Source organism: Ambystoma mexicanum, chromosome 10 (genome assembly GCF_040938575.1).
Source record: "Ambystoma mexicanum isolate Mex_15411 chromosome 10, UKY_AmexF1_1, whole genome shotgun sequence".
Classification (NCBI taxonomy): domain Eukaryota; kingdom Metazoa; phylum Chordata; class Amphibia; order Caudata; family Ambystomatidae; genus Ambystoma; species Ambystoma mexicanum.
Genome location: NC_090932.1, coordinates 688,274,054 through 688,288,705, shown reverse-complemented (window position 1 = coordinate 688,288,705; position 14,652 = coordinate 688,274,054). Strand labels below are relative to the sequence as shown.

General features: G+C 47.9%; 1 protein-coding gene across 1 annotated transcript in view; it reads left to right on the top strand.

Annotated features, from left to right (window-relative positions):
* The window catches only part of RASA2 (RAS p21 protein activator 2), a 1,321,178-nt gene that overhangs the window by 1,286,410 nt on the left and 20,116 nt on the right, over positions 1 to 14,652 (top strand). Inside the window, exon 23 of the mRNA XM_069618287.1 lies at positions 765 to 951. Within this exon, the coding sequence (XP_069474388.1) occupies positions 765 to 951 (187 nt within the window). The remainder of the gene's footprint in view (positions 1 to 764; positions 952 to 14,652) is intronic.

The window sequence follows — 14,652 nt, the reverse complement described above, 5'->3', positions numbered from 1 at the left end:
CTGGTCTGCAGGTGTGCTTAATTCTATGTTTTAGTTTGTGATTGGTGGATTCTCATGGCCAGATTCATTAGAGGTGACTTTGAGCAGCTGTTCAGGTCTCCTCGATTAAGCGGGATGAGTCATGAGAAGCCCATTCCCTTATCTTAGAACTCTTGCTGGCCTCCTACATGGTCGAAATGTTCTGACTTCTGTTAACTGACAAGCAATCTGCTGGTGATTTGCTCTCAATCGGTCAATGTCTATACTTAGAACTGTGAAGGTTGTCTAACCCTGGGGCCGTCTTTAAGATCCTGTAGGACTGGTAACTCCAATTCCGCTTTCTACAAAATCCTCTGCACTTCTTAGAGGCCAGAGGAGCCTGTGTAACCCATGTGATTGGCCCCTAACATGTGGCAGGGACACGGCAGGGCTGGCATGGGGATTCTCTCCATACCACCCTAGGCCCATCATCCTGGACTGGTTGAAGCACCAGGCCCCCTTGGTCACTCCACCCTCTCCAACAGCCAGGCAGTGGACTTCATCACACAGAGCTACCGTGTTGTTTGGCTCGCAACAGTTGCTGCTAGGTTAAGCAGTGGCTAACCAGCCAGTGTAGATGCTGCAACTATTCCAAAGTTGAGACTCCTACGACTAAATCCAGTTTCCATCAGAAATATTGTTATAGGCAGGTCTGTAATATCTTTTTAAAGGTTTTTAAATTGCATGGAAAATGTAAATTATTTGTCTTGCCGTGCGTAACTTGTCGTTTCTTCCTAAAATTGTAGAAGCCTGTGAGAGTATAGCAGTTTATCAAGGACCACTTAAAACGGATGACTATTCTCATTTCACAATTGAAGATTCAGTGCAAACATTTACGACCATTCAACAAATCAAAACCATTGTAGTAAAGCTAACTGAGCCTCATGAAAAGTTTAAGAAGAAGCGATCAACTAGTGCGAAGTATGGCAGCGAGTGAGTAAATGTTCCTCCTTTGTGTTAATTGCTCATTTGTTATTTGTTTTTATTTTTATTAATGTTATGTGCTGCCCACTCAATGGTCCCACAGCTCATCAATGTGTGTTGACCTGGGAAGGCACGCTCCCTTTCCTAGTCACTCGTAGGGAGAATACATTAATATGAGTGTTTCAGGTTTAAACACAGAGGATGGGTGTGTTGACAACCATAGTCCCAGAAATGTTCCGATTTTGGCAGAAAGTTGAGAGTTTGAAACGTGGTTGTTAAATGTTCTTGCGCAGTACATACCAAAATCCCCCCATCTCCAAGAGCCTTTAACAATGACCAGACTACTTATTATTATACTTGTACGTCCCGTCCCCCTTTCCTCCATCTTTGTGGTCGTCCCCCAACATGGGGACGGTAACAACCTTTTGGTAGGGAAAAATTAAGCTTCCCCTTTAAATTTAGTCCAGAGCACGGGGGTGCAGCCCCAGACGTGGGCATGCCCCCGAAGCGCAACCCTCTGATGCCTCACCTCAGTCCTTTTTTCCGCACGGACTGTGTCGGACCTGGCACCTAGGTGCAGAGACTTTTTTAAACTTTCTGCTTGCTCCCCGTTCTTCTTTTTGAATCTTCTTCCCCTCCCTGCAGTGCCTCGCCTCCCCCGGCGCATGTCGGATGAAGGAGGATTCTCGAGATGCGCAGCCTGCGATCGCTTGTTCCTGGCCTCGGACCCTAATGCGCTCTGTCTTAAGTGGCTGGGGCCTGACTGTCGCTGGGACGTGTGTGCGGCCTGCAGCGCTCTCTATCAAAGGGCATTGAAGAATAGTCTTTCAAAATGGAGGGAGATCTTCCACACTTCTCCCCGAGGTGATCTTAAAGAGTTTGTCTCAGGACCCCACGTCAAGGCAAGGTAGGCCCTTTATTTAGTATGGCTCCTCAGTGCGGAGACTCCTTCCCGGGGGTTGCCATGGGAAAAGGGTACCTTGGATTCTGGTTCTGGCAGACCCCAAGCTATTAAGGCCACTGGCTCCCAAGCCGAGGGGCCCAGGGGCTCTTCCTGGTGCTCTGTCGACAGACCCGAGGCCAGCAAGGCTCCCGGCTCCCAAGCAGAGTGTGTCAGGAGCTCTACCATGCAGTGGCAATCAAGTAAGTCAACTCCAGGGGGGCAAGGGATTGTCGTGTTATACCTCCAAGAGTCAGTCTAGAGCACAATAAAGCACGACTACCAGCTCTGTAGCTGATGGCGCCCAGCCTAACAGAATCGCCTCCAGGGTGTGGTACAGGGCGATTCGACTACTGGCCAGCAGGCCGAGGGCTCTTAGCCTAGCAGAGCCGTCTCTGAGGTTGACACTCCTGATTCAGTTTCGAGGGCCAAGGAGTGTCCTTCCATGTCTGAGCCGGTGCGCAGCAGGAGGCCTTCATGTCCTCCCCCCCAGCGCGTGGTGCAAAGCCCTAAGATGGCAGACAAGCACGTGGCTGAGCCTGCTAGGCCGGCAGCGTTCTTGGATTGGGCCTCCCTGGTCCTTCGGCCACGGAATGGGCCATGCAAGAAGATTCCAGTCCCCTTCCCTCTGGAAACGGCGCCGGCAAACTTTACTGAACAAGCGGCTAGTCACTGCAGGGCTACATCTACCCCTTGCAGCCTTACGACTATATGCCACAGGCACCTAGGCGTTTTGATCAGGAAAGGAGGCACAGCGCCGCTGAGGGCCATGCCACTCTGGATCGGGCGGCTTGCGAGGATCACATTTTCAAGTGCTTCCTCGTCCTTATGCGCCCCACGCAAATGATTGGGCTCCTCAAGGATACCGTCAAGTAAGTGATCCCTCAGGTCGTGCCTCCAAGGCCACTGCCTTTGGACCCTCCTCTGGTTCTTCCAGTGCACTTGGTGCTGTTGCCTGTTCCCCCACCAGTCCAGGCCCTGCCAGTGCTTCAAACCCCTCTGCCTCCTCCTGTACCGCCACTGCAGCAGCCAATAGATCCACAGCTATCTTCCGGTCTGAATTGAGGGGGACCCCTCCGACTCTGATGTCTCAGAACACTGACTCCCCTCCCTCTGGTAAAAAAGGGGGTGATGATGATGACGATTGTGCCCAGGATGATGAACCCTGGGCATCTGTGAAGGCCTTTCATGGGTTCCTTCAAGGCCTTGCAGAGTTCTTGGGGGTCCCTCAGCCTGAGGAAGCCCCCAGGGGTCGAGAGTGCTAGCAGAGGTTTTGGCCAGGCGCAACACAAGTTGTTCAGGCATTTTCAAGGAGAACAAGGCCCTTGAGTGTTTCGGTAAAAACGCTACTATGTCATTTCAGCACTACATTTACGGTATGCTAACGCCGACTCCTTTCATAGCCGCAGCGAACCAGAAGGTATGGCGAGAGGTTGGGGGAGGGAGTTCGGTATCAAATGACAAGATTGCATCTAAAATGCTGAATGCACGTTTAGTGCGCATTCGGCATAGTAGATAATATCTAAGCCCATAATACCGAACAGGGGTGTGGGGATTGCTGGGTTGTCCCCCGCTTAAACTATAGGCAGTGTGGGGGGACAAACGACCAAAAGCCCAAATCACAAAATGCTGGCTAGTGGGCTCCGTGATTTTGTGATTCTGTCTTTTGGGATACGATATTATAACCTACATCCGGGGAGTTCCTGCCTGATCTCCCTCTGGACAGGCTGGCCTCCTTTAAGGCCGGCCTGGTGGACGCCAGGGTGGTTGCACTGGACCTCATGGAGTATTCTGTCTCCAACATTGACATAGCCAGCAGTGGGCTATGCCTGCGGGTCTAGATGAAACATACTGCGTGGATGCATGCCACTAAATTCTCGTCTAATGTGCAAGAGAGAATTCTGGACCTTCCGTTTGAGGGCTCTGATCTTTTTCATACATCCACCGATCCGATAACGAGTTGATGAAGAAGACCTCTACACAGACTGCCAAGTCCTTGGCCATCCTGACTAAGCCAGGGCAGAAGTCCTTCCCTCAGTCTCAGGGCAGGACCAACTTCAAACCCTGAGCTTTGACCAGCTTCAACGAGTTTGGTGATTGTGGTGCCCGGAGGCCCGACAGGTCGCCTAGTGACCACAGGAGGAAGCAACAGAGAACACTGTGTCCCGCCTCAGATGCCAAAAAGCACTGACATAACATTCAGGGAGCACAGCTTGCCTGTAGGGGGCTGACTGGCTCTCTTCCAGGACCTTTCTATAGTCTCCACTGGCTTCAGTCTTCCTCTTCCTTTTCCTCTACCTTCCTCGCCTCCTCTGATTCAGATAGGGACCCCAGCTCTTTTACGGGGTATCTTTACTCTTTTGGCGGTGTAGACGGTGAAGCTGGTTCGTCAGACAGACAGAGGCTCCGGCTTCTACCCTGTTTGCAGTACCAAAGAACAACCAGACTGGCCTGAGGGTAGTCCTGGGCCTATTATTTCTCAACCTGTCTTTACCGCTCTAACGCTTCAAGATGATTACTCCTGTGCGCATAGCAGAGTCTGTGGGTGCAGGGGACTGGCTGTGTTCGCTAGACCTGAAGGCTGCGTACCTGTATGTCCCCCATCGGATATTTCTGCAGTTCATGATTATGTCGTACCACTTCCAGTACAAGGTGATGCCTTTCGGCCTCATCTTCAGCTCCTTGTGTGTTCACAAAGCTGATAAATGCAGTGGCTGGTCTCCTCCGCCGGCAAGGCCATCACTTGTAACCTTATCTGGACGACTGGCTGGTCAGGGCCTGCTCTCACGAGGGGGTTTATTCACTCTTGTCAGCTGCTGGCAGATGTTCTTCACCAGCTGGGCTTTTCCTTAAATCAGCGGAAGTCGAAGATGACTCCCGCCCAGCATCTGGTGTTCCTTGGAATGCGCTGGGACACGGCATTGCAGCGAGTACTCCCCATGCCCTTGAGACTCCTCTCCCTCCGCAAAGCGGTAGGGCAGTTTCTGGTCAATTCGACCACCTCGGCATAGTGGTTGCAGCACCTTCTGCACGGTTGAGTTTGCCTGTCTCATGATGAGGCGCCTACAGCTTCACCTGGTGGCCAGTTGGGACCAGGAGACAGGGGTTGCAGTTGGACGGGATCCCAGTTCCCCCCGCTCCTCCTGCCGGATCTTCGCTGGTCGCTGCTGGACAGCAATGGGGCAGTAGCAGTTCCTTTTACCTGGCCGGAGCTTACTCTGGTGGTGACGACGGATTCCTTGCTTTCGGGTTGGGGGGCGACTCTGGAGATCTACTCCATTCATGGTGCAGGGTTGAGGGCAGAGGCCCTTCTGCATATCAATTTGCTCGATTTCAGGGCGGTGGACCTGGTGCTCAAGGCTTCCCTGCCTCATCCGGGGCATGGCAGTTCTGGTTTGCGACAAGGGGCTTGACCCTCTCACCTGCTCCCTGGATGACATGCTGGCGTTTTCCTCACATCTGGCTCGTTCCAACCTTCATGTTGATACCTGACGTACCTGTCTGGCGGCCATTGGGGCTTACGGTCAACCTGGTGGTTCAGGCCCACCTTAAGGGGTTGTCCCGGCACCCAGGCTTCCAAAGCTTCTATCGCCCGTTGGATGGTCCAGATCATCTCTGAGGTGTAAACAGCCATGGGCATACCTATTCTTAAGAAGATTCATGCCTATGCAGTCAGAGCTAAGGCCACCGCTGTTGCGTTTCAGAGACATGCTTCCTGGGATGTCATCACCAGGGCGGCTACTTGGGTTACCCCGTCGGAGTTCTGTAAGCACTATTCCTGGGATACCAGCTCCAGGCTAGATGCAGAGTCCAGTCAGGCGGTCCTGAAGAACCTTTTTGCCTCATCTTAGATATGAGGCAGGTTGTCACAGGTCCACCCTAAGGTCTTGTGCGGTGAAATCACCCACAAGGATGGAGGAAAGGGGACGGGACGTATGAGTAATTAAAGTTACTCACTGTAATGACTAGAGTACTCATAGTCCTAAGTCCCCTTTCCTCCATACGTCCAACCCCTCTTCCCCCTCTTGTATCCCAGGGTCTAAAGTATTCAGTATAGCCAGGTATTAAAGCGTCTGATGTGTTAAAAGCAGACTGAGGTGAGGTGCCGGAGGGCAGGGCCTTGGGGGTGTTTCCATGCCCAGGGCCGTGCCCCGGTGCCCTGGAATAAATGTAATGGGGAAGCACAATTTTTCGTTGCCAAACATTTCTGCTACCGTCCCCATGTTGGGTTGACGCCCACAAGGATTGAAGAAAGGGGACTAAGGACTATGAGCACTCTAGTCACTACAGTGAGTAACTTTAATGTTTCTAATATAAAACTATTGTATGTTTGATATGATATGAACAATATTGAGAGAATCAGAACCCTGTGTGCCCTCACAATTAATGGTTAACCTTTCCTGACTCAAGGGGTACCTGTTGAAAGCAAAGCCTTTTAATTTGATATTTGCACACCGATGGTTACAAATCTCGAGAACTGTGTTTTTACTGACAACACTCAGGCATAATCTGCACCCTTTTATCATGATCAAATGCCAGTCAAAAGGTGAGAACAGTGGTTTGCATATTGATAGCAATATCAATATTGCAGAAAGTGTGGTTGATTTGATTTAAAATAGAAATCAAGTCAAAGAGGGTGAGGTTCTTTGCAAATTATTACCAACATGATGTTTACACTGTTCAATTGGTTATCATATTAGCTTTAAAATTGGGTTTATCTTGAAAACCGCTTCAAAACTAGTCAATATTTTAGTATTTTGATTTCTCACTATTGGGTAGTTAAGAGTGTGAAATTAAATTGGAAATCTAGAAAACTATGGGTTTCTGAATACAGTGCAATTTCTGGGTGGTCACTTGAGTGTCCCTGCCAAAATGGTCTTATTGTACCTACATTTCACCAAAAAAGAAATGAAATGCATTACAGGGTTCAAAATTGCCAGGAGCTGGGAGCTATGTAGCTTCTGGTTATAGCCAAGGGTAGCTTGGTTAGATTTAAACTGAGCTACCAGGACCTACTTGTGACTCCCGAGGCAGGTGGTGCCGGTATCAGGTAATAATATCGCGGCAAAAATGTTGGCTGTAAAAAAAATTGCGGCAAAAATGCAGTGGTTTTGACCCGGTAAAGATGTTCCCATTATACCATTTAAGGGGAGTGGGGGTTGCACCGGTGTCCTCCGCATCCTTTACATGATTGTGGCACAAAAAACCACTGACATGATATTTTGTATTCACAGCCATTTTTGCCGCGATTTTAAGACGTGGAACCGTGGTGGCATTGTCTCAGGAGGATAACTCAGGGGCAACGTGCTCGCCTTGGAAACAAGACGACATAGAGCAAAACAGGTTCAATCCCCGGGTCCGCGTTTAGAAACCTCTGGGTATTAAGCTTGTTATAAATAACCTATGCTATAATATCATACTAACATAACTATGCAATATTAACTTTGTAGGTTTGGCAATGTGATTTTGCATCTGAACACGTTCGATTTACTGTGCACTATGTACTAGCTCCTTGTTCCCCAGACGTAGCTCCTGCCTAACGGGCGATGCCCGATACCCAGGGGCTACTTTTTGCTCCAGGTCAACAAAGCCTCATTTTGACCCCTGAATTTCCAAAATAAATCATTATTTCTTTTAACATTTTATTTTAACATGTGTAGCTCGCTACATGCTTACCAAGCTGCTTATTATCTATGGGGGGGGGGCTGAGGGGAGGGGGACAAGGAACTAGGTAGGCGGAGAGCAGAGGTAGGGAAGTCATTGTATCAGACCATGGTCAACTTCTAGTTGCCTGTGACATGCAGTTCAACATGTACTTTGCGAAGTAACACAGAACATGAGTTAAGTGCCTTTAACAGATCTAAAAATCAGAAGTCGTTGGGGTGGACAGGTTTTGGTGCAAGTTGAGCTGAGTTGTTAGTTTCTCATTTGATGTCATAATTGGCTAGGAACCAATGTGGGGTTTGAAGAAGTATGAGGGGCCTGAGTTTTTGCAAAGGTGCAAATGCTGGTGAATGTTTAAGCTAGTTCCGTCTCTGTCGTCCTCTCTCTCGACTAATTCTATCGTACCCTCTCAAGTTTTGTGTGACTGCCTTTTGGATTTCTTTTTGGACAAGATTGTCCCTATCTGCCAGATAATTGTAGATTCTGGGTCACAATCATTACCACGTGCTGGGTTAAGTGCCCATTCTGATCCTTCCCATTCTTAGGAAGTGTTTCCATTGTTTAATCTTTCTGATGTTATTGGGGCTACTAATGGCCTTGAATCTGCTTCTCCCTCTGATCCTATCCCGCTGTCACTTCTTAAAAAGATAATTCTTCTTATTGTCCCTTTGGTGTCATCTCCAGTAACCTTTTCTTTTGCTAATAGTTCTATTCCTTAAGCACTTAAGCAAGCAATGGTGATTCCTCTATTAAAAAAAAAACCTTCCCTTGATTCTTCTTTGCGTTTGAACTTTCAGCCTCTTTGCTTCCTTTCTTTATGAAGCTGCTTGAATCTCTGGTCATGCCTCGTCTTTGTTCCTTTTTGGAAGATTCTGGATTTCTTGGTCCTTTTCAATCTGAATTCTGGCCCGGGCGTGATACTGAGTCAGTATTGGTGTCGGCTGTGGGCAACCTGGCTCGCCTTGTAGATCAGGGTAGTGTTTGGACGCTGATTTTGTTAGCACCATCGGCTGCCTTTGACACCATTGATCATTCCATTCTGGCTGACAGGCTGTCCTCAGTGGGCATCACTGGCTCTGTCCTTGCATGGTTCCGTTCTTTTCTTTCTGGTCATTCTCAATATTTTTCTTTCTCTGTTTCTTTCTTCTCCTGTTTCCATTTCCTGTGGGATTCCACAAAGGCTTGGCTCTCTCTGTTTTCTTTAATATTTACATTCAGCCTCTGGTTAAGCTTATTCACTCTTTTGGTTTTAGGTGTTACTCTTATGCTGATGACATCCAAATACTGGTTCGCATAGCCCATGGACACTGAGGCTTAAGGGCGCATAACAAGACCGAACAAATATGCAACATAGATTCCGTTAGGTGTATCCTGTAGGTAGAAGTAGAAGCAGTCCTCTATACCATGCACTAAAAAAACAGAAAAGTCTTCAATTTCCTTTTAAAGACCTCTATACCTCTTATTTCTAATGATAGGTCATTCCGGGCACTGGGAGCAATCGCATAGAAGGCTCCATTAGTGGCTTTCTCCTTTGTACACTTGGGGATCATCAACTGATCCTGCTTGCTGGCCCTTAATGTCCTAATGTATGTTTTATTCACTAGCAAAGCTTGGAGATAACCTGGCATCTTCCCCTGTTTACACTTTTGCTTGATGACCAGGAGGCGAAAGCCAATTCTCGCTTCAATCAGGCGCCAGTGAAGAGTACCCTTCTAGCAGAAGAGACATGATCTCTCAGAGAAAGGCCCATTACGGACCCAACCACACCATTTTGCGCCATCTCATATACTGCAGGCTACAGCTTCACGCTGCCAGGCCTGTCTTCTCTCGGTTAATACCTGGATGAGTGACACCAGGCTGCTGCTTAATGGCAACAATACAGAGGTCCTGGTGGTTGGCCATGCTTGGAGCCTCCTTTCTATGGATATCAGACTTCTGCTCTTGGCCCTTTGCCCACGCCTGGTCAAGTAGTGAAAACCCTTGGACCCAAACTGTCCTCTTCCTTATCTCTGGAGCTACAGGTTATCTCAGTTTGTCAATTAGTTTATTTTAAGCTTAAAGTTTTGCACAAATGTCTTCTTTTTCTCCCGCTGAATCTTCACTCTTTGGTTGTTTCTTCAATGGCTTCCAGATCTCTTGATTATTGCAATTCCCTGTACCTGGCTCAGCCCCTCTATATTTTCCATTGCCTGCAGATCTTGCAGAACATTGCAGCTAGAGTAGCTTCTGGTGCTCCTTATCGGGCATCCGCTTCCTCTATTCTTGCCTCATTTCACTGGATTTCTTCAGCAAAGCACGCCAAATTCAAGTCATTATGCATTGTGCACCGTGCCTTTTACGGCTAAATTTCATCCCTATGTTCGATCTCGTCTCCTCCGCCCGCTTCTTTGCTCTGTTTTCAGATTCCTCTTTTCCAACGTTCTAGGACCGGGACCGCTCCTTTTCAGTGGCAGCAGCCTAGCTCAGAAATTCCCTTCCTCTGGTTGTGCACGCTATGCAGGATCATCTTCTTTCCTGCTGCTCTTTGAGGACGTTTTTATTCTAGTTTTTCACTTTGGCTTTCTGATGCCTCATCTTTTTCAGTTAGCGCCATGATGCCCATGCTGGTGAAGGTGCTCTTTACAAATATTTTTAACATAAACAATGGTGGCAAGGTTTAGTGCCTCAACCACTGCCTATGGCCACTGTCTCTTGTTTGAGTGGAAAACCTGGAGGAGGATCAAGGCTCTTCAGGACCTTTTCCTGTCTTAGAATCTGGGGTGCATTACACATTTTGCAACCTTGCAGAGTTGTAGTCATACCTCCACAACAGATTATCTTTGGTTCTGAAGCTTTATTATCTCCATTGTTGCTGAACTGGGGGTCTTCAAATGTAGGGCTGGACAAAGTCAGGCAGGAGTTCCTGTGTTCCTGTAGTCCCTATGTATGATGCATAGTGTTTTGAAGCAATATCTTTGTTTAACTGAGATCCAGTCTAGTCATTTTAGTGACGGGTAATATGGTAACTTTTCTTCAAGCAGTCAACATCTGGAGCACTGGGATCTGCATTAGCTGAAGTTGGTTAATGAAAGCCTCAGGTAAGCTTATGTAATGGTTGTTGTGGTCATCGAATCATATCGAGGTTCTCCTCGTTTTGATATTCACTTGGAAGTGAAGCTTTGCAGAAGTTAATACATGTGAAGTTAACAAGTCACTGCATTAATCTAAGGGTTGAATGTTAGATTTTCATCAGAGCTAGTGCCCAAGGTCCTAGCCTTCAGAGGATGAGAGAGCTAGGCCCATCCCATGGTTGATGCAAGGGGCAGCAAAGGCCATGTGATTTTGGTGTTTTGCTAAAAAAGAAATGCAGCTTTGTTGTTATCAGGTTGCTCTCAAACATCGAATCCTTTGTCCTACTTGGGTGTTTGGTTACCACCAAAGGTATGTCGTTTACACCCTGCAGGCACATCAGGATTGGACTCTCAGCATATTGCTGAAAGGGTGTTGCAAAAGATTCTGTGAGTGATAGTAGCGATCTCTTGAACAGGTTAGAGTGCCACGGGGATAGCGCCGATTCTTTTTGGACCGCTCCTCTTGGTATCTGAGGTGTGATAGCGAAGTGGTCCGGGGATTCTTGCGTGGTGCACTTGAAGAGGGGGTCAATGGCCCTCATGGTCCCCTATGCGAATGTCAGCCCAAATGATGAGAAATGAATGTTGCAATTCACTATTCGGCCAATCACTAGGCACGCCAGTGTATCCCACATATGCATAGATATTCGCTCAGATGACCCTTCAAGCCTTATTCAGTTGCCGGTTTCGAAGAGACAGGTGCCTCCTCAATGGATTAGGTTGACTGATGACAAGATCCAGCCGTGAAGACCTCACTAGTGACAACACAACATAGCCGCGTTATCCAGTCTATCCGAAGCAAACTCGCATTCCTGCACGAAAATACGCAGACACACATACACAAAGACTATGCTTACATCTTCTATAGATAGAGGACAGATACATGTACATACTGCCAAGAGCTTTTTCCTTTTTGTTCGCCAAATGCAGAAGCGGAGAAATCCAAACACATATGGACCAAGCTTGCAACTGTTTTATACTGCAAGTAACAATAAGGAGCTTTAGGAACGTATAAGGAAGCTATAGGGCCGTATCACGATTAACCTCTAAGAAGATATTAGATTAGAACGCATAGGGAAACGATAGAATGACTGTAGCAAATACACGTGAAACCACAGGCCTCACAAACATGAAAGGAAAGGTGCAGTCCCTGCAGCACGAAACACAAGAGATAGTGTTCTCAGCCAAGGACAAAGGGCGAGTGGAAAATTCCTGATTCCCAAGATGGTGAGCCACCTGCGAAATATAGAATACAATTCTCATAATTGTAGACCTAAAGGCTCAGTTTTGTGGTCCTCGCACACGTGACTCAGCAGAGCCAAACAATAGCTATTTACTAATGGTGAGAAGTGGAGCTGTTTCCAGCAAAGCCGACAAGATTGATACATGTGTTGTACGCCAAAAAACTGCAACCTGCAGGCACTCTCTCAGGCTAGGTGATCAGACCAGTGGCAACAATGGGGATACATAGGGTCTCATTACGAGGTTGGTGGTAATCCGCCGGTGCAAACCCTGTAACACTGAATCCGACGACTCACTTCCAGGTGTCACCAGGATATTACAAGTCATTACAAGGGACATTACAAGTCCTGGCGGCACGGGAAGTCAGGCGCCGGATTTTGTAAGTCCCAATTCCCATGGAGTCCCATAGGACTCAATGGGAGTGGGGAGATGGGAGCACCGTTGCTAGCGGCGCCGGTGCTTCCGTGACGACTCTGCCTACCGGGGCTAATGCACTCGGCATGGTCAGATCTGCCTGGTGCAGCAGCCCCGGCGGGCAGATTCGTAGTGTGGAAACAAGGGTGCTGGTAAGCTCACCAGCACCCTTGTTTCCAGACCACCACACTTGTAATGAGGCCCATAGTCTTTCCCATTAACTTGAAAAGGTACACAGAGTGCTGTGAACAGCCAATCCAGATGCTCAGAACATGGTATGGTGTAGAATGTTGCAAGGGCCAATGGCCTTTGTGTGACCCTGCAAAAAAGTAATAGATCGTTTTTGGGGGAAGTCTCAGGCAAAGCCATCTGACATGGTAAACCAATGGGATAACTACCATATGGGACTTCTATAGGTAATATCACTTGAGCTACCCCATGGGGATGCCCCTTAGGGTTTTGGGGATGGTTGGTGTTTTGTGACATCACCAAGGAATAAAACCAGGTGACACTGGCTCAAACGCTGAGATTGATGGAGATTGTGTTGTTTCCTGTATGATCCCTGTTTGTTGGAGAATAAAGACAGTGTCTTTGCCCCATGGCGGAGTTTTCCGTTATTGCTGGGGGGGAAGGGTCCAGATGGGCCCCAGATACTCTGCTAACTTCTGGTATTGTTGATACGAGAGCTCCCCCTCCCCCATCCTCTGGTATACTATTACAGAGCTATTCAGAAAAGAGTCTATCCGGTTAAGTGCTGTAACATGAGGTGCCTATATGGCTCTGCAGGATCACACTGTCTTAAGTTAAGTCTTATTTGTTGTCATTTTTGGCTTTCAGAATCTCCTTGCTATTGTTCATTAGGGTTGTTTCAATGCCCCTTTATCTAAATCCTGATTGATAGTTGTGTAGTGGTTAGTTACTCTCGCTACAGGCATAGAGTTGGTAGGTGTCTACATTTTGCAAGTTTCATGCCTCAAACGGGATATTTGATATTGGATGAAAGTTAAGCCATTGCAAACTGCATTGTGTTTTGAGGAGGGGCGTTGATATAGGCATCCTTAGGATGTCTGGAACTGAGCCTGCATTCATTGAGTCATTACAAAAGGAGGGCATGCCAGGCTAGTGCAGTTAGCCGGACACTGGCCTCTTCGGATGTTGAAAGCTTTCACCTCTTTCTTCGTTTTGGTCAGTACGAGCGCTGACATGGGTTGAATGTGGTAATAGATAAGGTTACCTTAGGACCAGCAAAAAGAGCACAACTGGTAAACAGTCATATGAGTTCTTCTTGGGCTTGATGGTTTCTACTTGGCCATTGAAAAGGCAGGTGTGCCTTAGACATGTCCTTGTTTTGGAACACTGGTATGCTATATTTCACTTGATCTGGTTTTTCTAATGCATTGCAAAATCGGAAGATCTCACGGAATATATTGCTGACTGTCATGGATTTGGTCTTGATAGCACCGCCTCCTCTTGCATCAGATTTCTTTGTGACCAGAAATGAGACCGAGATCCAAAATACTGTCTTCTGAGATTTTTATTAAATCTCTCCCTCTTCCTCTCTCGGCCCCCTCTAGCCATCCCTACCTCTCCTCCTCCTTTCTCCTCTATCTCTCCGACAACACCTGACGAAGTTTCTAGACAAGTCTGATCTATGAATGTGTTGTCCAAACAGGCGCTCCCCTGCTCCTCCAGAACCCTCAGGAACCTTATTGATATCCTTGCTCCAGTCTTGGCCGGTTTCTGTAATCACTCTTTCACCACTGGATCTACCTCGAGCACTCCCCTGTGTACCCCCTCCTTAAAAAGCCTTCTGCTTATCCTACCTATCCGGGAAACTATTGCCCGATCTCTATCACTCCTTTCCTGGGCAAACGCCTGGAAAAAGCTGCCCATCTCCCAGCTTACTCTCCACACTGAATCTGTTGGTTGTCTCCATGACCGTCATTCTGGCTTCAGAGCAGCCAGAGGCACGGAAACTGCTCTCCTGATCACCCGTGAAGATCTGCTCACTTATATCAATTCTTGCCTTCCTTCTGTCCTCATCCTCCTTGACCTTTCCTCTGCTTTTGACACAGTCAATCACGCCATCCTAATCAATCGACTCTGTGAGAACCTGGGCATCACTGATCAGGCCCTGGAGTGGTTGTCCTCCTTCCTCCTGGACTGGCCCTCCCAGCCCAACTTGGGTCCTTTCCACCACCTCTCTCTCCACATGTGGTGTTCCCCAGGACTCTGAACTCTCACTCTGGCTCTTCAATGTCTACTTAGCCCCTTTGGCCCACCTTATTCTCTACCGTCTCCTCTAACTTTCAGTGTTATGCGGATGACACACAGCTCTCC